At 39.4% G+C, this 24,071-nt stretch overlaps 3 protein-coding genes across 6 annotated transcripts; 1 reads left to right on the top strand and 2 right to left on the bottom strand.

Moving 5' to 3' along the window:
- Positions 1-4,368: 4,368 nt before the first annotated feature.
- On the top strand, positions 4,369-8,697 carry LOC147864550 (Pentapeptide repeat-containing protein). The gene is made up of 7 exons (XM_087320466.1): positions 4,369-4,621; positions 6,899-7,052; positions 7,574-7,603; positions 7,683-7,789; positions 7,891-7,925; positions 8,182-8,310; positions 8,411-8,697. The coding sequence occupies exons 1-7, from the start codon at positions 4,405-4,407 to the stop codon at positions 8,603-8,605; spliced, it is 867 nt and encodes a 288-aa protein (XP_087176592.1). The 5' UTR covers positions 4,369-4,404; the 3' UTR covers positions 8,606-8,697.
- A 1,719-nt stretch (positions 8,698-10,416) lies between these two features.
- NINJA (Putative interactor of JAZ) lies at positions 10,417-14,087 on the bottom strand. Its single transcript, XM_087320465.1, has 3 exons — positions 13,332-14,087; positions 12,111-12,983; positions 10,417-11,732 (listed from the first exon to the last, which is right to left on the bottom strand). The coding sequence occupies exons 1-3, from the start codon at positions 14,062-14,064 to the stop codon at positions 11,032-11,034; spliced, it is 2,307 nt and encodes a 768-aa protein (XP_087176591.1). The 5' UTR covers positions 14,065-14,087; the 3' UTR covers positions 10,417-11,031.
- A 3,009-nt stretch (positions 14,088-17,096) lies between these two features.
- Positions 17,097-19,705, bottom strand: LOC147864548 (peptidoglycan-binding LysM domain-containing protein). 4 transcript variants are annotated; one of them, XM_087320546.1, is made up of 3 exons: positions 19,575-19,705; positions 18,836-19,195; positions 17,097-17,759 (listed from the first exon to the last, which is right to left on the bottom strand). In XM_087320546.1, exons 1-3 carry the CDS (start codon positions 19,620-19,622, stop codon positions 17,355-17,357), a joined length of 813 nt encoding a protein of 270 aa, XP_087176672.1. In that variant the 5' UTR covers positions 19,623-19,705; the 3' UTR covers positions 17,097-17,354. The 4 variants fall into 4 exon arrangements, with proteins under 4 accessions (XP_087176672.1, XP_087176673.1, XP_087176674.1 ...); XM_087320547.1 differs by having other exon boundaries at positions 18,836-19,192; XM_087320548.1 differs by having other exon boundaries at positions 18,836-19,189.
- Between the last annotated feature and the right edge of the window lie 4,366 nt (positions 19,706-24,071).

Below are 24,071 nucleotides of genomic sequence, written 5' to 3'. Positions count from 1 at the left end.
TCACCAAAGGGTGTTACGGCGAGATAACTTAAGACACAACGATTACTTCGACTTAATTAGCTACTTAACAATAAGGCATACACTTAATACACGCGTAAGATATAACAATTAATTCAGAACGGTAATCAATACGTGAAAATAAAACCAAGAAGCTTATATTAATTCTCCGTTAGAGTTATACATTGTAACCGGGCCTTTATATAGGTCACCGGTGCTGCGTACAAAATGGCGGATCCGGATCGGCATACCGATTCCGGTCCGTCCATTCACTACATAATTATAATCTAATCTACTTAATTAAATATATTTCGAATAACCATCCCTTTTCACATTCTGGTCTCTGCTCCTTTGCCGACCAGGTAACACCCTTTTTAGGGAGCCCGATTCACTTGATGCAAGAGCTCAAGGAGCTCTACTCAGTATTTTGGGACCCCTACTCACTTAATACAAGAGCATGAGGAGCTTTGCTCAGTATTTTGGGAGCCCGAGGAGCCCTACTCTTCTTATGCAGGAGCCCAACTCACTGGTATGGGAACCCGAGGAGCCCTAGTACTCTTCTTATGTAGGAGCCCAACTCACTGGTATGGGAGCCCGAGGAGCCCCGACGTAATCTAAGGAAGGAGCCCTGCTCATTATTTTGGCTTGAATCTATAAAAACCCTTCAAACCCTAATTCCTGTCATTTTCATCTATTTTTCAAACAAAGCGTCAAGGTTTTAGGAGGGAAGAATCTTCGTCGACCACCACCTGCACCCACATCTGATCCGCAAAACCTATCACCAGAGGTATATATTTTAATGATATTTGTTTTAATTAACTTTTTATCTATGAGTTCTAGTTTTTTGAATACGGAAGTTAAAGACTTCCCCTAACAAAATTTGAAACAAATGAGGAACTTGGTTAACATTTGGGCTTTTTGCTCTTTAATCTTCTCAAAACATTCTATTGACTTAATTATTGACCTTGAGGGGGTGAGTGTTTTTGTGTTCCCTTCGATAAGCTTATTTTCCAAACCAAGGCAAAACAAAGTAAGAAATATCATATCACGAACAAGGTGATGAATAGGAAAATTCAAAACTTTTCATATTAAAGCATAATTGTGATATCATTGCCCTTCATCCATAATGTAAGAGATTTAGACATCTCAACTAATTTGTCCTAATAGATTATCATTTATAAATTCACAACAAGTGATCATAATATTTTAGTAAGTAGAGCATTTTTGCTTCGATCATACTAATGACCATTTTCGTTGCATAATCGCTCACATTGGATTGATTCACTGAAGTCGTTGACATTCACTAAGATCTGAAATCGTTCACTTCATTCATTGGCATAATCACTCGCATTGATTTCATTGACCTCAATCACTAGCATTCTCGCTGCAATCATTCACTAAGAGCTCGCATTCTCGATCATTCACTAAGAGTTGAAATCATTCACTTCATTAATTGGCATAATCGCTCACACTAATTTCATTCACCTCAATCATGTGCATTCTCGCTGAGATCATTCACTAAGAGCTCACATTCTTGATCATTCACTTCATTCATTGCCATAATCGCTCACACTGAATTCATTCACCTCAATCACTAGCATTATTGATGAGATCATTCACTAAGAGCTGAAATCATTCACTTTATTCATTGGCATAATCACTCACACGGAAATCATTCACCTCAATCACTGGCATTCTCGATCACATTGTATTCAATGACTTCAATCACCGTAGTAATCGACCACAACCATCTATGGAGAGCACATTGCATCATGGTGTCTTTGTCATGTCAAAAGATGAATTGGAGGATACGTCATGGTCATCTAGCGCATCGTTTGTATCTGAGGACGAATTGGAGATGCCAAATGAGTCATTTGATTCCGATCGTGAGGATGAGGCAGTGGATCCCTTCATGTATTGTTCCCCCAAGTATTTTGCATTCTCAAGAGATACGTATGATTTGATGGTTAAAGATTTATCAGGACAAGGTAACATTTGAAGCATTACGTGATGTCGCAAGTGGTGCACCTCTCAATCTCCATGCATGGAATGCATGGAGGCACATGAAAAGTCGTCCCATCCTCGAGAATGAGAGTGCAATCTCCATACGTTGAGAAATGGAGGGAGGTAGTGTTAGCATCACATGGTGATGCATCCCATCACACATTATCAAAGACTGTTAAACAGTTGATGTTGGGTGTGCAAGGCATGTGGCTCGAATGAGCATCCGTAAGGAAGCATATCATAAGTCCAAGGCTAGTCCATTAGAGCTTGTTCGCTATAGGTTCTTTATGATACCAAAGGAGGTCCATAACATGCCAAATAGTGGTCATGTACCAGGTAGTAGGTCGGATGTGTACTATTTTCCAACACACCCCAATGTCATAATTTGTTGCAAAAATGACCTATTTGATGTTGGGTGTGCAAGGCATGTGGCATGAATGAGCATCCATAAGGAAGCATATCATAAGTCCAAGGCTGGGTCAAGCCTAGTCCATTAGAGCTTGTTAGCTATGGGTTCTTTATGATACCAAAGGAGGTTCATAACATGGCAAACAGGTTAAAAATCGGAAGTGTCGTTTCAGAGGTTGATTGGTGTTTGATGATGCAAGATGCCTATGCACTCTGAGATCTTGGGAAAGTGGCTCATGTTCAACCCTACCTGCCTGGAGAACCAGGATCTCCCGCCAAACAACCATTTATCTCGATACTTCAAGATCAATGGATGTTGGAAATGTGTGAGCAATTGACCCTAAACAACTCTTCGGCAATTGACTCGTCATTTAAAGCAAACCAATTCGGGGTACCATTATATGCAACCATTGCCCCCAACGCCATGGGAATTGGGATGCCCTTATGGGGCAAATTGTAGGGATCAAAGTTCCAGACGTAAAGAGGCCAAGAGAATATTGGAAAGGTATGTTGACGATACTTCCACAATGCATATTATGGACGAGACCCGATATTGGTTAAGAATCTTGAGCATTACGACTCCCACTCTATGGTATAATGTCTCACGTCAATGCTCATATTGTGATTGCCAAGACCTTGCGAGTAAATGTAAGCATTTACTCGGTATCTGAATGATTATTGAGAGGCACATGCCATATTTATGTGGCTTGTTGCCTTTCATAGATCACGCGACCCAAATGCGAATGGACCACAATACAAAAATAGAAGTGGAGAAAGGGTAGAACGAGTCGAGGAGACAAACCCCACAACATTAGAGATGGAATCATTGAAGTCCAAAATACAAACGACTGAGAAAGCACTTCAATGGCTCAAGCAAGGGTTAGGAACCTTCAACGGTGTAGCTATTTTGGAATGTATACAAACATTGGAAGATATGACTGAGAAGGTGTATCGCGTTGGTGCACCAAAATCACCCAATGAAGTAGATGGCAGATCAATAAGTCGCAACGAACAAATCGGTGCCAAAAGAAGCGCAACAATAGACATCTCGCAATAACTTATTAGCAACTCCCCAAACACTTCCAAATCCCACATTGGAAAACTACAAAGAGGTGCAAGTCGAGCTAGGGGGCGATGAGAAGATTCAATGTTTGCGTTGCGATGGCTTGACCTGACTTCGAGGGACTCGATTGTTACATGTAAAAATTGTGGTTGCATTTTGCCATCATCCCGACATGAGCCATAATCTAAATATGTGATGTGTATTCATATTTTATTTTAGGGTTTTTGGCTTAGATTATTCCCATTGTCAACATTTGACGTTTTAATCTTTTATGTAAGACTTGTTATTTGAAACTTTAAGGTGATTTGTTATTTAGAGCTTGGAGATAGAAGTTTGTGTGATTTTTAAGTTTTAAGTTTTAGGTTTTCAGCAATTGGAAGCTTAGGTTTTTTGGAGTAAATTTATGCATCATTTTCGTGGCAAATATTTATTGTACACTTATAGTTTTTTTGCAGTTTTTGATGTTTGTTTCTAAGTCGGGTTCCTACCCTAGGTTAGTTGGGCTCCTGGTGACAGAGGCTGTCAGATAACGGGGCTCCTTTTGACAGAGCCGGGCTCCTGGTTACAAAGGCTATCAGACAGCGAAGCTCATTGTGATAGAGTCGGGCTCCTGGTGACAAAGGTAGTCAGAGAGTCGGGCTCCTGGGGTGACATACACGGTCAGCTTTTTATCCACATCGAACGGTGGAGATCGCACGCACCATCAGCTGTGCAACATACACCGTCCGCGCCCGTGATTCCCTCACTTGCCCTCTTTAATTTTTGGTAGTAGTTAGACATGAGCATAATATATAATATACATCCATACATACATACATACATACATACATATCTATATCTATAGACTATATCTATAAGACTATATATATATATATATATATATATATATATATCTTGAAGCTCTTCCATGTCCCTGTTCTGCCATTTGACTCATGGCTATGGCTCTGCCGCTGCTTCCTCTTCAGCTTCGTTGTTTGAATCATCCCAACCAATACGAGACCACCTTCAGGAACAGAACTCCCCTGTTACAGCTTCGTTCTTTGGATCATCCCAACCGATACGAGACCAGCTTCAGGAACAGAGCTCCCCTGCGTCTTACTGTCAGTTGCGAGTGTAATGTCTCCAATTCACCTACTGCCCCAATCTCAGGTACTTCCCTCTTGCCATTCAACATTTACAATTTGGGGTCTCTTTGTATACTTAGGTTTTTTGCCTCCATGTCCATCTAGGTTTTCACTTAACATGCCAATATCTAGGTTAACATTTAAAATTTGTGGTCTCTTTGTATACTTAGGTCCCCCCCTCCCTCCCCTAAAAAAACACATGCCGATTTAGGTTTTCAGTTAAAATGCCAATATTTAGGTTCTCATAAATGTAGAAATACTAGTATTTGTGCCTTCTCCTATTTTCCTTAGATCATGAGTTAGCAAAGATAGATTAAATAAATAGTCATAGAAAGCAGTGAAGTAGGCGGGGTTAAACATATGTGGATTACAAAACGATTTTACTCATTTAAGAGGCAAAAATATCATAGTTTAACAAGGAGCTGAAGTGGATCTGTGTATTTCGTTTCATTTTAGTCATTTAGGAGGAAAAACGCTGTCATTAAATGATAAGGCCACGAAACAAGCCAGGTAAGGATATCTGAATGTCATAGCTTTTCGTTCATCGATGATACAAAATGTTTCATATAATGATTTTATGTCAAAGTAGACCGGTAAAGAATGGTTTTTGTATATGGATTCTGTTATTTAGGAGGCAAATCTTGCCTTAGAATGATAAAGACGAGGAGTTAGATTGAGAAAGGATATGCATTTTTATTGATTCCATAGACTTTCAGTCATTTTCATATCTAATATGCGAAGAGAACCACATATTTTTTTCAGTGGAATTATCCCTCTTATTCTGAAGTAGATCAATAAGAATAAGTGTTTTCAGTGGATGGATTTTGAAATACTGTGTGAATGTCATAGCCAAAATTCGTCTCTCCTATGTATTCAAAACTTTGGTTTGTATAGAGAATACCCCTCAAGTTATGCTGTTATATGGCACACATTAATTTACAGTCAACTTTGAGTATAGAGATAGGCTGATTATCATGTGCATTGCTTTGTCTAGAATCCATGCTTGGTTGATCTTTGCAACTGTCTATTTATTCATTTTGAAATCAAGGAAGATCAATTTACTTAAATCAATATGCATGTGTGCCAAGATAACATGTCATTATACAAGATGATAAAGAAACGAACCGAGTCCTGGCTAGGGAATGTGATGTGGAACAGCGTATGAGATATGAGAAGTGTATGGTGAATTTGAGAATGGGAGAATGAAGCACGTGAAAAGACACATAGGCAAAGTTAGAAAGTACATCTGAGGAGGCAGCTATATGCAAGAATAGAGCAAAGGTGATACATGTGTGAGTGGGTGATTTAAATGTGAATAACCAGGTTATAACTAGGTGCTATGGTAGATCACTGAAGAAAAAATTCATTCCCCAAAGTTAGAATGTACAACTGAAGAGGCAGCTATATGCAAGAATAAGCAAAGATGTGAGGTGGATGCTCCACACGTGTGAGTGGGGGATCAATTGTGAATAACCAGGCTATAATAATGGTTGATTACTGAAGAAAAAACACATTCTCTTGCGAATTAGGGAAGAACACTGTGGAACCACTAAATCAACGCTTGAACTTTGAAGATGAAAATGGTGGACAATTCATGACCAAGAGTTCATACCTTGAAGGAATCAAGGTGCAGAAGCATCTAAAGTGCTAAATCTTGAAATCGCAAAAATTGATGATAATACAGAATGATGAAAATGCTTGGACTTTGAAGATGCAAATGGTGGACAATTCATGACCAAGAGTTCATACCTTGAAGGAATCAAGGTGCAGAAGCATCTAAAGGTGTGGTAATTGCATGGAAGGTGATTACCTCTGTCAGAGAAATTGAAGTGTGAGGCTATATTCAAGTTTAAAATCTTTAATATTGCGAGGTCAAGAGAGAATTCGATACTTAGAAAGGTGCATACAAGTTACAACATCCACCTAATAAACTGATTCTTAGTGTGAAGCCTAAATTCTAATGAAAAATTGCAAATTCAGATACCCAAGTAGCATTCTAATAGGCCTCACCTTCAAGCAATATATGTTTTCTTGAGAAGCATAAGTTTGAAGTACTCTCACGCATGAAAGCATGTCTAATGGATATGATAGATATTTGAGCATTTGCTACCACTATAACAATCACCAATAAACACAGACTGCATCATACTCGTAGGAGATCCCATCACTCTGTCCATTATAGTTGAGCCACCCATGGCACAAGAAGAAATTGATCATGTGAAAGATTACTGGTTTCAATGCCTTAGTGATTTCTCTAGGTTTCCACTTTTATTTATATGGCATATTGACTTGGCTTTTACAGGGGCAAGAATAATTGGGAAGTGTATGGCTGCAGCATTAGCTATGGCAGTTCTAGGGTCCACTCAAGCTCATGCTGATCTCAACAAATTTGAAGCAGATGTCCGAGGTGAATTTGGGATAGGATCTGCTGCTCAATTTGGCTCTGCTGATTTAAGGTCATAAAGAATCAAAAGCAAAACTAGAAGGAACTTCTTTCGTAGATGATAAAATCATTCATGTTCATGCCCTATGATACATCTTTGAATATAGAATGAAGTCAGAATAAATGGAAAAGTACAAAGGTTTTTGGTTTTGGTCTCATGAATGCATGTACTTTCATACCATATATATATGTGATTGTAAACTAAATGCATTATGCAGTAAATTTGTCTTAGAGTTGAATATAAAGTAAATGCAGCCTTCTTGGCATGGTGAAATGTTTCAAATTTTAGGTTAGCTCTCTCTTAAAGGGCAAAAATCATTCTAGCAAAATAACAAGTCTTAATCAAATATGGGGCTAAAATGTTGAAAGGGAGCATGAAGGTTTAATGCTAACTCTTGACCATAAAGCCTTGAAGTTGATTGTAATGTCTGTCAATTATAGGTTATAAATTAAGCACTCTTTGATTCTCAAGGTAGCATTTAGTTTGGATCCATGTTATATTGCATCTTACTAAACAGTCTGTTGCTGCTGCAGGAAAAGTGTTCACACAAATGAGAACTTCAGGTAACTTTTCAAATTGTTAAATGCTGAATTTTAGTTTATGTTTATGTACTAATCCCAAGTAGATGATGGAAATGTTTAGACGAGCAAATTTCACCTCAGCTGACATGAAAGAAGCTGATTTCAGTGGAAGCACATTTAATGGTGCATACATGGAGAAGGCTGTGGCATACAAGACTAATTTTGAGAGTGAGTTACTGATATATCTATCAGACTATTGGTTCAATGCTAATTCATTCATTATAAAACTGAAGCCATCCTAGTACGATAAATTTTCCTGTTCTTTTCAGATGCTGATTTGAGTGACACTTTAATGGATCGGATGGTATACATTAGAGATTCCTTATTGTTTTTCTTTTGAAGGGGGCGACAGAGGGTGTGGATAGCCGTTGAACTCCCAACCTATGACTTAGAGGGCGAGGGCCCAACAACTATCCCTACTCTCTGGCCTGCTATGATGTTATTTGTAACAGTATACATACGTATATATCAATGTGCTAACAAACATAAATAAATATTTATGTATATATACATATGCTTATTTTCCAGACATTAAACAAAATCTAATCCAAAATTTGCAGGTTTTGAATGAGGCAAACCTCAAAAATGCAATTCTTGTGCGAGCTGTGCTGACTCGGAGTGACCTTGGAAATGCTATCATTGAAGGGGCAGATTTTAGTGATGCTGTTCTGGACCTTACTCAGAAGCAGGTTATTTCTGAACCTAGTTCCAAAAATGCTTGATTTTGGCTTAGGTATGGAAATATGATTTTTCTTAGCAATGGTTTTTGCGCATGGTTATTATGCATAGGCTCTCTGCAAATATGCTGATGGAACAAACACAGTAACTGGTATAAGCACACGAAAGAGCCTTGGATGCTCAAATCCAAGGAGAAATGCATATGGTTCGCCATCTTCTCCACTCTTAAGTGCTCCCCCTCCAAAACTTCTTGACAAGGATGGATTTTGTGACGATACTACTGGATTATGTAATGCATCTCCATAAACACTTAATCTCTTAGCATGTGTTACATGTTACACCATCAACAATCAATCCATGTGTATTATATCACTGCGTAATGGAACTTTATTGCTAAACATAGTCTAAAAAGTTGCATCATAGACATAATTGGCTTCCATGATTTGTCAACCCAACAGAATTCTAGCTATGTAGACAGTAGTACAAGATGAAATATGAATTTTAGTTGAGCATTCAGATAATGATACAGGGAAATTGTAATCTCTTGATTTATAGGGTGTATGGATTCAGGTGTAGGAAAATAAAATGTCATTCTTTCTTCCCAATGAAGTGTTCCCAGTAGATAAGATCAAATGGGCGACACCATGAGAAACCAAATTTAGTGAAGTATGTATGTAGATAATGGTACAGGAAAGTTGTTAATTTCTTGTTTTCTAGGGTGTGGAAATAAAGATGTTCTTTCTTCACAATAAAGTGTTCCCAATAGATGATAACATTAAAGAGATGACACCTCTAGAAAGCAATTTTTTTGTACTTTCCTTCTCATTACTCTTTGAAATTATTTTTGTGTTGACTCTCTATGGGACTGGTTCATAAGTTCCTATAATTGCTTGATTTATAATCCTTTACCTGTACGAACATAGCTCGTTTTAATCACTTTCCATTATGCAGGAACCTAAAACTTCATGAGTTCCAATTTTACCTTCGGCCAATTGAAAGGTGTAGAAAAATAAAGTGCCATTATTTCTTCAGATTATGGTGTTCCTGATAAATAACATCAAATGGGCAACACCAATATAGAAAGCAAAGTTTTGCACTTAAGTTCTCTATGTGTAATTGGATGACTTCTCGTTGAAATTATAAATGGACACCAGCTTTACCTTTGATGAATTTAAAGAGAAGTAAGCGAAGGTAGATTCAAGGTCTTAAGGAGAGAATGGGCAATCATCTTGAGATATGAATATCAGACCTACAACATTTGAGTCTAAAATGCATTCTTTGCGTTCAACAGATTTTAGGAGACCCAGAATCAAAACATGCATACAGGGAAAACTCACACTGAATAGCTGCTTTGGGGGCCAAAGATTTGTAGGAGACTGAATAACTTTAAGTTTCGCACTTTGTTTTGAACATCTCCCTCACATCTCTCTTGAACAAAAAAACGAGTACATGCAAAAGAAACTCCAACGCAATGCCAAGAAAATGTGTTGCACAGTAGTTGGATTATCATTCTCTTACACAGGTATAAAACCAGATTGTTTTCTCCCACCAATGACATCATCATAATACACCAGTCTTTCAATTTTGATTTAGTATTCATGGTGCTAGCCAAAAGAATATCATCATTATGCACAAAATGTGCTTTTCAAATAGTTACTTAACAATATCATCACAAGCAAAATCTCTTAATTTCCAATTTGACTTTAATAAGATGGCGTATATATTCCATTACTAAAGATCATATCCAGCACTCACAAAAAGCAGGTCTAGCTTTATGATGATTTCATATCGTAGTATGGGTCTGTGAGTATCGAATATCTCTTATCATGATAAGTCTTTCCATCTGAATATAGTCAAGACACTGGATAACAACAAATGGACCGAGAGCAGTCTCCTATACCAGAAGTTGATAATTTGATAATTTGAACGTAGTCATGACTCACAAATGGAGAAATCCATCACAAGCTTAAAGCCGCACCTTCAATTAATAGCACAAAGCCTACCATACCCTTATCCTGGCAACTCTGTTCACATACGAATATGGTCCAACTCTCATAAGTGTATAACAAGTGAAAGAAACAGACTCCATAAGTGTCGCGGGCCAGAAAAGGCAATACTGTAATCCATAAATTTATACTTTAACATGATCAGCATAGTACAAACTACATAAACAAGAAATACAAAGATTAGGTTTTAAGGAGGATTTGGTGCTTATTTGTAAACACTGGAGGCTCATGGTTGCCACTTTTCTACCCTCATTCAAATTCTCGCTTGAATGCTTATGGCACTTGCAAATCATTCAGTTCTCAGGAGCATCTGGTTTTGACCATAGCTAATAATAGAATTTTCTCCCAAGAAGAACCTCCATTTGCCGATTTTACCCATGCAGTACTTCGAGGGGACAAAATAAACCAAAGGGATTTACAAGAAAAGCTCTGACTCTATAATAGGCTTCAGAACAAGATGGTGTACTCTAAACAGGCAAAAACTTCAGAACTGTTGCAATAAGATCACAACCAGAAGAAGAAGCTAATCCACCACCAATGTCAGTGAATAGAAGGAACCACAGAAAAGAGAAATAAGATACTTTATCCATATAGAGCAAAAGAGCTTACCTCTTTTAAAGGCACGTGCCTACCCATCCTTGTATACATTGATAACGATACAAGCAAAACCAACTCTCAGGTTTGTTGGGTTCAATAAGCTTGTTACCAGGAGATTTCACATTTACTTCAATTGGACATATCCACACTAGCATGTTGGGTGAATTCAACCGGAGACATGTGCTTACCATGGCAAGCACATACAATTTTGAGCTGACTTGGGCCAAATCTATATAGGACACCCCCGATAGTTCGTCCATTTGGTGCAGTCGTGTGAACCCACGGTAAGTCTGGGGCCGTGCCCGTACCTCCAAATTTCAACCCAGGAACCATGCCCCTTTGAAGGTTAGCAATGTCATCCCCAAGTGCATCTATAACTGAGAGATTATCTGTTGTTCCTTGATGGAACTGACCACCCAGGGCTCTCCTAATCTCTTCTTGAGCTACAATATGGTTGGGCTCTAGAATATTATTTCTATTATGCATGTGCTGAGTTTCCCCCTTATCCTCTTTTGTGCTACTAGAGGGTGTCCTGACACTACCTTGCAAACCTTGTGAGGATGCAAATCCCGGGAAAACATTCATACTGCTGCCACCTTGATCTTTGAGGGATCGATGGTCGGCTGTATCTGTTTGCATGATCTGAGAAGCAAATTGGGGAAGAGTTCCTGAACTTGAAATCAGGGGTAAATCTGATTGGCGGTGTAGGTGTGAAATTGCCACTGTCGGATCTTGAGACCCATTTTGAGCTAGGGCTCTGTAAAACGGATGATTGCCATGTGGGGATGCACCGTCAACTGTAACTGGCCCATTCTCATTTACCTTTGTACCTATGCAAGAGGAATGAAAGGACATATTAATGTCTGCAAAGAGAGGGCAAAAGTTAAGATCATCAATTGGTACATGGTACCAGTGTCAGTTGTAAGCCACAGTTACCTATTTGAAAATCACATTCAACAGAATTATATATATTATACGGACAGGATTCCCAACCTCTTTCCATTTCAATGGACTAGTGACTATATACTGTAGGCATAGAATGATCATCCTCTTTCATTCAAATGGACAGAGAATCATACATATGCTATATACCTAGGGAAGGGCATGCACTCTCTGAAGAGGGATCTCAACACCTTTCCATTTAAAAGGAATTCTAATTCTTATCATATTTGTGTTTCAAACAAAATTAAGGTCAGTGAACGAAGTACCTTGAGGTTTGATGGCAGGAGGACCCCCATGGGAGCGGAGTACATGCATCCAAGGGGCTGTTCCTTCCAACGAAGAAATCAGGGGGCGTTCAGGGGCACCAAATGTTGATTGAAATGCACTACCAATAGGTGGCTGTATAGTAGAATTGTGCACTTGCCCATCAGAACCTGTAGGAGGATGGGACATCATATATGGAAAATTCGATGGAAAGAATGGAACCGATCCAGAGTGAAATGATGACTGCATAGTGTATGGGCGGCCATCTGTTGCCAAGACCGACGGAAATGGAGATGATATTGATGTAAGTATTGCCTTGTCGTTAACAATGCTTTCATTTGGCACACTTGATGCTTCACCAGTGCCCCTGTGGCTCTTTTCTTCAGTTTTGTCAGTACCATCCGTGCCTGTTGAGCTAGTTTCCGAAGGCACTTTCCCTCTCTCCCTTGTTCCTCCAATCACTAGAGTACCTAATCTCGCTTCTTGCTCTTTTTTGCTGGGCAAACCTGGTCCTCCCATCCCAAATTTCTCTCTACCTTGAGATTGCCCCTTAGTAGTACCGAGACGCCAAACATCATCCCCACCATTGCTTCGACTCGTTTCTCTACTTGTTGCCATATCTTGAACCTTAAACTGAGGCATAAAATTCACTTCAACACCCGTTGATACCTCCCCTTTAGCAGTGCTTTCATGATTCTGATCTACACCCACGCTCTCATTATCATCGTATTCATAGGCCTTATCAGTAGTTTTGGGCCTTTCTTGCCCAACCTTATCATCAAGTTTTGTCGCCGCTTGTTCCCCAGAGAGGCTCAATAAGGATCTATCTGCATCTAAGCCAGGCATCCATGAGTTGCTTCCAGTTCGGCGGAATCCTGTCAAGTGTGACAACCGCAGAGACTAACTATGTTAATGGGAGAGTGATGGAAGCAGCACATCAAGAATGACACACAAATGTATACAACATTTCTACCTATCCACCATGTATATATACATATACATTTCTATATGTATGTATCTATGTATGTATAGCTTTATAACAAGATACAATGCCATGATATGAAACACAAAGAACAGGGCACTCACCATAAGACGTTGTCCCTGTGGGATCATCTCTAGAAACCGTGCCCTTCTTTTTGGTATCTATCTATAAATCTATGTCTCTATAGCTATATGAATAGATAGAATAATATGAAATGAAACACAAATGATGGGGCACTTACCATGAGAGGTTGTCCCTATGGGATCATCTTTTGCAACCTTGCCTTTCTTTTGGTTAGTTGCGTCTTCGACCACAAACTTCCTTTTTACTCGGGCTTCTTGAAGTCTCCTCTGTTGCTCCAAGCACTCTTCTTCTCCATTTTCAGAACCCATTTTGAAAGCATCCACAAAGAGAGGTACTATATTCCCTCTAGAGCTTGACGATACGTGAATTTCCTTGAACAGAAAAGGGTTTCTTTGCCCCTCTTCTTCTTCCTTTTCTTCTTCTTTTCCTTCTTCTTTTCTAAGCTTCTTTTGCTCAAATGCTTGCTCAGAAGAAGATCCCAAAACAGAGTGCATCTTTTCTTCTTCTCCATTTTCTTCTCTTTCTCCTTCTCCTTCTCCTTCTTCTTCGTCATCTTCAAGTTTTCCTTCTAGAAACTTCTTCAGGGCAGCATCCAGCCCACTATTGGCTTTTCCATTAGGTTTCATAATAGACTTGAGAGACGAAGTATTACTTCCTGAAGGTAGAGATGGGTCCCCTGCCATAAGATCTGCAGAGGAGGAAGAAGAAGTGTGATGATGATGATGAGGAGGAGGAGGAGGGTTTGTAGAAGTTTCTGGACCTTTCCATTTGTGGGTAGTAGAGAAAGCTAGCCCTAGCCCTAAGCTCAGCTCGAGCCCATTTCCATCTTCTTCGAATTCTTCTGATAGGTGGTTATGCTGAGCAGTTGATTCCCCCCTGTTTCCTTCCATGGATAAAACAGAAAAAAAAGAAAACAAAAGGGGGGGGGGGGGGGGGGGGGGGACCTAAGAAAACCTGTTTATTCTGCTTCTTGCTCTTCTGTGTTGCACGGAGGCTTTGTTCTTCTTCTTATTAATATTCTTTCTCCTCTCCTTCTCTCTGTTTTGCTTTGTTATGGGGAGATTGATTCTGTCGCTTCCATTAAGGTTTAGGGAGGAACCAAGAAAGAAAACAGATCTGAGAGAGAGAGCAAAAAAACCTCAGATAGATCTATCGATCTCGCCAGAGGAGCTAAACTAAGTCAGAGGGAAAGGGAGAGAGTGATGGTAGACTGAGTTGAAGGTCGCCATAGCCAGACAGAGGAACCCAATTGGGAACGTGCAAAAGTTCAATACATGTTCTGGGCCAGGAGGGAAGGAGAAAGGCCCCTCTACACTCTAGAGAGAGAGAGAGAAGAGAGAGAGAGAGAGAACCCAATTGGCAATGGAGACCAGGAGAGGTGAGAGGGAGAAGTTGGGGAGGGAAAAGGGCTAGAGAGAGAAGAGATGATGAGAGGGAGAGAGAGAGAGAGAGAGAGTCCAATTGAGGCCAGGAGAGAGAGGGAAGAGAGAGAGTGAGGGAGAAGTGAGGGAAAAGGGCTAGAGAGAGAAGAGATGATGAGAGAGAGAGAGAGAGAGGGAGGAATGGCTCAATGGATACATAGATAGATTTAGTTGGATCTAATTCAAAGGCAGAGAGAGAGAGAGAGAGAGAGTCTTTCTGGGGCACCTCTACTAACAACAATTGGAATCTACCATGCAAAGGCAAAGAGAGAGAGACACAGAGACAGAGAAAGTCTTTCCGGGGAACCTCTACTAACAAATAACACATGCCATGCGCATGTATCTGTATCTGTTTTCCATCACCATGTCGAGGGGGGGGGGGGGGCGTATTTCCATTCAGAAGGAAAAGAGCTTCGTGTGTTCACCATTTAGGGTTTCGGGTCTCTCTCCATTACCACACCTGCCCACCCTTACCCTAGTTTGGATAGGTCTATGCAATTTCGTAAACATATCAAAAGCCACCTCTCGAGACAAACACGTCGGGTCTCTCTCCACTACCACACCTACCCGCCCTTACCCTAGTTTGGATAGGTCTGTGCAATTTCGTAAACATATCAAAAGCCACCTCTTGAGACAAACACACATCTTCGAATGCGGTGAAGATTTTTATACTCACTCATTGTTCCCTTGCATTGGATATGTGTCACATTAGAGAGGAAGAGTGATGGTTAGTCATTCATGGAGCCCCATCGTTATGTGAATACGATGAAGCACACCCATACCCACTTAAGCATGTATCACAAGAAGATAAATGTGTGGGACTCCAGAAGGATCCATCAAGGCATTGCAATTTTGTGTATGTGTATGTGTACGTGTACGTGTGTGTACGTGTATGTATATATGCGTATGTGTATGTGTATGTGTATGTGTATGTGTATGTGTATGTGTATGTGTATGTGTATGTGTATGTGTATGTGTACATGTAAATGATTGGGGCAAATCTTTCACATTGTAGATTAATCAATAACAGCCTTTATGACGGAAGTTTAATGTGTTTCATCATTTGGTTTAAGAAATTTTGTAGTGTCTTCTTATAAGAGCACATTAATAGCATGGTCACATCTAAAACTAAAACTGTGATTGTCGGACATTTTTATTTTCCATACTGAATGCCACATTTGCCCAAACTATTGAGTATTGACCCCTTTTTTCACATAGTGAGCACAAACATTAGCCCATTGAGCAAGACTTTAACCCCCAAAACCTTAAGCTTGCGAAGAATTAGAGAAAGAAAGGGTGTTACCATTACCATGCCATGTTTGTCTACTTCAAAATTTTCAACCTTGCATATTGTTGGCACTCATTTGTTGTGACGAATCAATGGGGAACATTCAAAGTCTCTTATACAATGCATGAAGGCAATGCTTCCACGTTGCTCTTTAGATTGTAATGACGTTATCGACCATTCCATCTATAAATGCTCAGGGAATGGACCATAACAAGTTTAATTAATTTGCAATAATCCAAATAAATATTTATCATATAGTATTGATCCTTCATTTGACATATGCTATCTTTGTTTTCTCATGTATGCATGTCTTACCTCAAATGCTTAGTTCTATTAACCTTGGACGAACAATCTAGTGTGGTAATTTCTTGATTAGGTAAGATATCTTGATTCGTGTGTAGAGGAGTCGAAAAACAATATCAAAGTTTTCTTCTTTATCAAAACATCATAAACTAATGATTCGAAGTTGAAAGAAGAGCTAGCATTTTTCCAAAATAAAATTTCTTTTGGATAGTGTGCAATTTCTCGAAGTCTTTGACCAATTCAAAGTCATACGTCACAAAATTCTTGAGGGTTGGGTTTCTTTGGCTCACACAATTAGATCTCTCAAATGCAACGAGCGCACAAATTCCTTAAAGATCTAATAGTAGTAAAGGTTAAGGTATAGGCAATTACATCGTAGAGGATCCCCCCCTCAAAATATTTACTCACCTTACGCTTAGGTTTAAATTACACCATTCCAATTCAATTTCATGTACACTTTACCATATATTTTTTGGTTAAAAAAATACATGAAGTCCACTTGACTACCCATGTAAACAACCATTATCATGCTACTAAAGTTTTGTTGAACTGTCAATATTAACCAATTGATCGTATACCAATTCTTTGCTTGCTTATGTTCAAACTAGGTTGTTCATTTCACATTGGATACATATTTGATAAGTGTCACCCTCAATCATGAAGAACATCCCAAATATACATCAGCAATACATGAATGGAAAACAACTTGCACCACAAGAAATTTGTTTTATTCTGTCCATATTGCCACTAAACATGCTACTATATGAAACTTCGTTCTAGATGTTTGTCTTGCCAAATCAAGGATCGTTTACTCGGGGAATATAATTCGAGCCCAAAAAAGCAACATATTGAAGTGTTAACACTCCATACAAGAGATTGACCCTAACTAGAAAGAAACTTTCTAAGATGATAACAGAAACATTTTAGTTAAAAGTGACAAAGTTGTTACTAACTGTTGTAAAAATACAATGAGAAATTCCTTTTAAGGCTTCTCCAACATATAAGGGGAAGTACAAGACAATTGCAACAATAAATCATTATGAAATTTTACTTCACCATATTGCACCTTCTCTTCTAAACAATTGAGTCCGTAATGAAAATGGATTTATATACATAAGGGGGTTACAACACATTAACAACTTGGGTTTTACGCATTATATGACACATTTCATCGAAAACAGGGGAAGCCTCGTCGAGCACCTGATCTTTCCCACCTCAAGTCTTCATTATATTGACAATACGCTTTTTTCATGTCTCCGTCAGCCAATGACAAGTAATAGTGAACCGTTGCATCATCATCTGTGTTTAGGCATCTTTTCATCGATTCAAGCAATTCTCTTCTAATAAGTTTTTCTTCGTTTTTGGACTTGGACCGATTGAAGGATGATGGCTTCTTAGGAGAGTCTTCATCCAAATACAATACGGCCACCTCTCTCTTGGCATAAGGATCAACCTCAATATAGCATGTCTTCCCTTGCACAAATTCTGGCTGCGACACGGGAATCAATATGCGATCCCGAGAGTGGATACCGTGATCACTAATCATATTGTTGAGCCTTTTTATCTCGATCACCTGTTATAGAATTTACCGCAAATTAACCGCTAAAACTTGTTCATCTTCCTGCTATGATTTAACTCTTAATGCTCACCTCATTTTGCATGAAAACATTAGTCCAATGAAGACCTCTTAACTGCAAATGCATACGAACAAAAGTACATACGCACAGATATCTACATACCATGCATACATTTAGAAGGAGAAACCTATCCATAATGTTAGTTTGAAGTCCTACGGTTTTGGCGAACCATTTATGTTGATAATTAGAAAGCCTAAATTCTTCAAAAAAAATGTACACTCAGTTCAAGATAGTCATCTCAAAGTCTCCCAATGAAGAATTTACAAAACTCTAGGGCATCTCCTCATGCAAAGAGGATGGTTCCTTTCCCAAGATAGTGCAGAGCCCTCACTAAGAGGGATCATTGAATGTATCCTCTTATATCCATTTCTTGTCCCAAATTCCTGAATTTATTGCTTCAATTTTTCAAATGCCCATTCAATCCCAAAGTCATGCATCTAGATTGATATTATATATACCATCCTAATGCTATGTATCTATATCAATCTGCATGGTGATTTATAGTGCATGATAGCCTTGGCATGAGGCAGGCCCTTGTGGAAGCCCAAAATATTCAGAGGGTGTTTCTTGGCTATATCGAGGCAATGCCATTCAAATAGGCCAATTCATATACTTTGCACTACCACATGTATCCAAACATTGAATATACTTTTAAGAATTATTGGCAGGTATTTCACTACCCATACTAGATTGTTAGATATACTCACATGGATATTCACATACCAGTCAGTATTAATGAGACAATGTTACTGACTTTTTCTGTAACTCAATGAGATACATAAATTTTGTTCTTATACTAGCTGCATGCAAATATTGAGTATACTTGTCTGTATAACTTATTGATGGGTATACGATATACTAATGCTTGGATGCGAATGGTGTACAATTATCGATGGATCTTCTGTTACTCGACCCAAAAATGAACTCTTTTCACATACCATTATAAAAAATAAAGTAATTTTGCCCAAATCAATTCATTTAGTCGAGACAGAGCAAGAGAAGAAAGACTTACATGGACTTGATATTTCACGGCAAGGCCTGCGATGCTATCCCATCGAGTGACTGAATGTGAAATAGCGAACCGTCCCAAATTTGCATCTGACCAGAAATTCGTAGACAACGGCCTTCCAAAGACCTGAGAAAGCTTCCAAGACTCTCTAAATATATTGGAAAGAACTACAGGATCGCCAGCTATGGAGTACCAAAGATGGCACACACATGCCGCCCGAGCTAGTGAATCCGCGGGAAGCTTTTGTAGAATCATTCTCCAAAGATCAACTGTCAAGGGATGGATATTCTGCCAAACAGAATCTGGAACCTTGTCATGAATATTATCTACCATGATGCCATCCTCGGGCTTCTGCTCCTCCTGCTTGAACACCAATATTACTTCAGGCAAATATTAATTTTATACACATACATACATACATATTATGTATATACTTACATACACACACATATACATACATGTCCTAAAGCATATCAATAGATACATATAGTAAAACACACACACACACACATGTATGTATGTATGTATGTATGTATGTATGTATGTATGTATGTATGTATGTATGTATGTGTGGACGCAATGTTTCCACATGAAGTATCCCCATCAAATTACAGAGAAATCAAAACCTAGCGACAATATGGGCAGAACAAACGAAAAATCACAATGGGATAGCAATTTGTTGAAATAAGCAAAGAAAAGAAAAATTGCAGTGAGAAAAAACCAGAGCAGAATATTTGCTTACATGACAGGATGTTTCCTCAACTGGGCGATCCAACATCTCACAGATCATACCGTCGTCGTCGTCTTCTTCCTTTCAATCAAAATCACTCATAAGCGTGTAATACTCCATTGAAATGGATGAAGAAGAACCAATAGTTAGAAAAAAGAGAAGAGATTGATTGAGAGAGAAACAGAGCATTTCACACCTTCCTTCCTCTAATTCTCAGCATTTCACACTTTCCTTCCTCTAATTGTGTTCCGTCGGACGTCCGATCTTCGAAACACTCATTCCGATTTTCTTCTTCGTTCTACTCCGAGCAAAAAAGGCAGCATTTTTTCGGGTTTTCGATGATCGGGTAAACACCCCATTTTTGTTGTAAACCAATTGTCTCATGGCCCGATTTTGGTCTTAGATGACATTAATATATCTTTCTTTCTTGCTTGCTCTCTCTCTCTCTCTCTTTATCATGATTCATAATTAGCTTACCCTAGTGGTAAGTGGTTATACTACCCAAGTTTTATCCACACCATGGGCTAGGCCCCATCTCATAGATTGTAATCTGCTTCTATGGATCTTAATATTGTGAAATGCCCATAAGAGAGCAAAACCCGTCTACTTAGCTTCTTACTTCTTAATCAATTTATAGTTGATACAACGGAACCCATTTGGGTTGGCTTGGCTAAAAAGGGTGTGCTAAAAGGGTGGGTCAACTTGGGTACGTGCATCCTAAAAAGGATGAGCTAAAAGGGTGGCACAAAGGAACACATGCACACCACATTTCCCCCCTGCGAGAAACAAGAGATTGAGGGGCATGAACAAGAACAGGACAGGTACATGAACAAGAACAAGAACAGTGGCTTGTCGAAGGAGGGGGAGCATCTGATGGCAAGTTTCAAATGGAAATCCATGGATGATTCTAGTGCGAGGCGAGGGTTACGCCCATAGAGTGCTCGAAAAGGGTTGATTTATGCAACCGTCTCATGTTTGAGGGTCTTGTTGAGGCGTTCGGTGAAGATGGTGTGGGGATGTAAACATCTACAGACACGTAGTTGAGTTGCAACGAAGTTGAGGACATCCCCGTGGAATTGTTGGCCTTGATAGTTGGACAGAGCTAGTGACGGAAAACGAGCTATCAATCGGCGAATAGGGATCAATCACTCCTGTGGACTGAGGGCCACCTGAACTTTGCTGAGGTGGGGGACAGGAGGGCTATCGTGTCGGAGGGGGATCGAGGAAAGATCATATGGCGGCGAAGATCAATCACTCCTATGGACTGAGGACCACCTAGACTTGGCTAAGGTGGGGGACAAGAGGGCTATCGTGTCAAAGGGGGATCGGGGAAAAGATCATTTGGCAAAGAAATATTCAATCACTCTTCTGGACTAAGGGCCACCCGGACTTGATTGAGGTGGGGGACAGGAGGTCTATCATGTAGGAGGGGGATCAGAGAAACTCATGGGACAAGAAGTTAGTGGGCAACCTAAGGTGAGGGGGAAGAGTTGGTGGGGCAAGACATAAAAGTGGTGTGAGAAAGTGAGAGTGTCTAAGGCGAAGGTGTAGTGGGCTTGCGTGCTAGAGAGGTATAGATGACAATTGCAAAAAAAGACTTGGATGGAGGAAGTGATGGATGTCGGGAGACCTAACTAGTGAACTAAGGCGGTGCTAATGGAAGAGAGACTAACAAGAGTGTCGGTGACGGTGGCGAGGGCGATGCTACCTACGAAGCGGAAGAGGTGGATGCTTGGATGTGGGGGCTGGTACCCATCATCTCCACCAATATGTGAAATGCCCATAAGAGATCAAAACCCGTCTACTTAGCTTCTTACTTCTTAATCAATTTATAGTTGATACAACGGAACCCATTTGGGTTGGCTTGGCTAAAAAGGGTGAGCTAAAAGGGTGGCACAAAGGAACACATGCACACCACAATATATATATATATATATACATAGATAGATAGATAGATTATATTATCGTCTTCGGAGGTCAAATATGACCTATGAGACCAAAAATATTACATTTCACGTGATACGTGTGAAGGTAAGTAGCAACTCTCGATGTTCAAGAACTTTACCAATGAATAATGCAATCGAGAGTGCACATCGTGGTTGTGAGAGAAATTCGTGCAAGGATTTGGGCTCAATTGAAGAGACGTGGAAAGCATGGTCGAATATGATCAAAGGTAGAGCATTGTATCCAAGTGTGATACTTAGACTCTCAAACTTGTTTAGGGCAAAGTGTGCATAGTCGACCACTCTCATCCCTTGTGCCCCAACGCCCCGTCTCACATCTCAATGTGTGTGAACTGAGTCGCATGGAAGCAATGGTTCAAATGGCAGATATCAGGATGGGCTCTAACATGTATCGATGTGTACGGCTTCCCCGTTCCACGAAGAATATGCTTTTGTAGTTAGGTGCAACATTTATAGTATAATGTGTGAAGCATGAGCCACCACATTTGTCCCATGTCATGATACATTGGCATTGCAAAAAGTGTGTGTGTGTGTGTGTGTGTATGAATGGTTGGGGAAAGATAAAGTGCATCGAGGGGGAGCACTAAGGGCTCAACTTGTCCACCTATGTGGATGTAACCTACCCATCAAGAGTCCAGACTTTAGTCATGTTATACCGAGAAGCCAAATGGACATTAGGTGTTATTATCATTCAATTGTTGAAACACTATAGTTTGGAAGATAGATTCATTAAGAGAGAGTGGAATAGAGTCTAAGGGTTGGGGTAGTACACTAGGATGGACTATAAAACTAGATGAATAAGTTGTTAGTGAAAGGTGATGTAGCATTAGACAATCATATAGAGTTTATTTAAGTGTGCAGTTTCTCAAAGAATGCATGCTTATTAAGATTTGGTAATGCTTCAAGAAACCCCTACATGGTTGCACTATGTTCATATTGATTACAACACCCAAATTCTTGCTTGTTTTACCAAGAGATATCTTCATGAATAAAGCCAACTAGCCAAATATTTTCCCCTAATTAAGTTCTTGTGAACCAATTGCAAAGATGATTGTATTGTTTTTAATACTCTACCAAATCCTGCATCTTTCTTGGGTGTTCTTCGTGAAAACCATCATGAGGTCATCAGACAATATTGTATCACTATCTATCCTCTTGTATTTGTTGGCCAAACATATGAGAATGGGTTCAAACACTCTCAAGCAACTAACATTTACACTATATTCTAAACTAACTCTAATTTATTATGCTTAGGCCAAATGTATGTAATAAACATGGTCATATTGAGATTTGTAGACAACTACCCATTATTAGAAAGGAATGGATAATGGTCAATCGACTGGTTATGTGAAAGGGACCCTTTAGGGTTTCCAATTTATATAAAAGGGCAAGAGCAAATATGTGAAGGCCATTGGGTATTGGGTGCCCCGACTTGGGGCTACCTCTTGGTCATCATTATGTCCCTTTTGCATCCACTAAAGTTCACTTTTCTCCATGCAACATTTCCACTCCAATTAATTGAGATACACTTGTCTTTTTTATTTAGCAATTTTTTAATTTAATTGAGACACTTTGTATGTATCTTACGTATTTGTAGTAATCTAATTAATTAAGATTAACATATTTCTTAATTAGTGCAGTGATTAGGTGTGTGTTAACTTCATATTAACTTAAGAAGCATTCGAGGCTTCCATGGTTGCATGGAATGAAGAGGTAAGACCTTTTATATGTTGATCTATGATGTGGTATTTTCCATTGGGTTGTAATGTCCCCCAATCCCTTTGTTATCCCTCTACGAGGAAGGTGATCTATTCAGATTTGGTAGTGACCCTTGGAAGTGCAAGTTTCCAATGTACGAGTCGTGTTTGCCCCTTTGAGGAACTTGATTCACATATGTGCAAAAATGTATGTGTGAAGATAAACATGCGTTTGTGTGTATTTTGTGTATATGCATGTGTCCGTGTGTGTTGAGTATGTAATATGCAAATTGGAAGAGAGGAGGGGTTTTATTGAAATGGGTATTATATAGGACCCAAAAGGTTTGGGTAGTGGGTGCGGTAAGTGTGTGCTCTCGTTGAGGAGAGTAGTCCCATGTTAGGAGGCCTAGTGGGTTCTCTTGTGGGGAGAACTAAAGAGGTTCTCTTGTGAAGAGAACTATTTAGGCTTTTACACAACTCTTGTGTGGTCCTTCACAAGGGAATAAGTTCATATGTGTAGTTCGACACAAAAAATTGTCCCTTTGTCAGAAGTTCCCCATGGTTCTAGCTCAATGTGCTCTTATTCAACTTTTCTTCCTTTGGATTTGGGTCCACATACATCACGCCACTTTTTCCTCCATATATCATTCTCCTTTAAGACATAAATGTAGTTGAGATTTTCGTGAGGTTCGAGTAGAGACAAAGTATCTCGAACAAAATGTTTGTAGTTGAGGCGAGACTTCAAAATATTGCACCTGACAAAAAAAACAGAAACAATTGCTAGGTATAGACAATCGAAACATAGTCATCCTTTTTTTTTAGAAATGTGGGATTATAGTAGCGACAAA

Source organism: Azolla caroliniana, unplaced genomic scaffold (genome assembly GCF_043228905.1).
Source record: "Azolla caroliniana isolate FFs.n. ecotype wild unplaced genomic scaffold, voAzoCaro1.0.p SCAF_5, whole genome shotgun sequence".
Taxonomy (NCBI): domain Eukaryota; kingdom Viridiplantae; phylum Streptophyta; class Polypodiopsida; order Salviniales; family Salviniaceae; genus Azolla; species Azolla caroliniana.
Note: the sequence above shows the minus strand (reverse complement) of the source record. Positions and strands in the feature narration are given on the sequence as shown.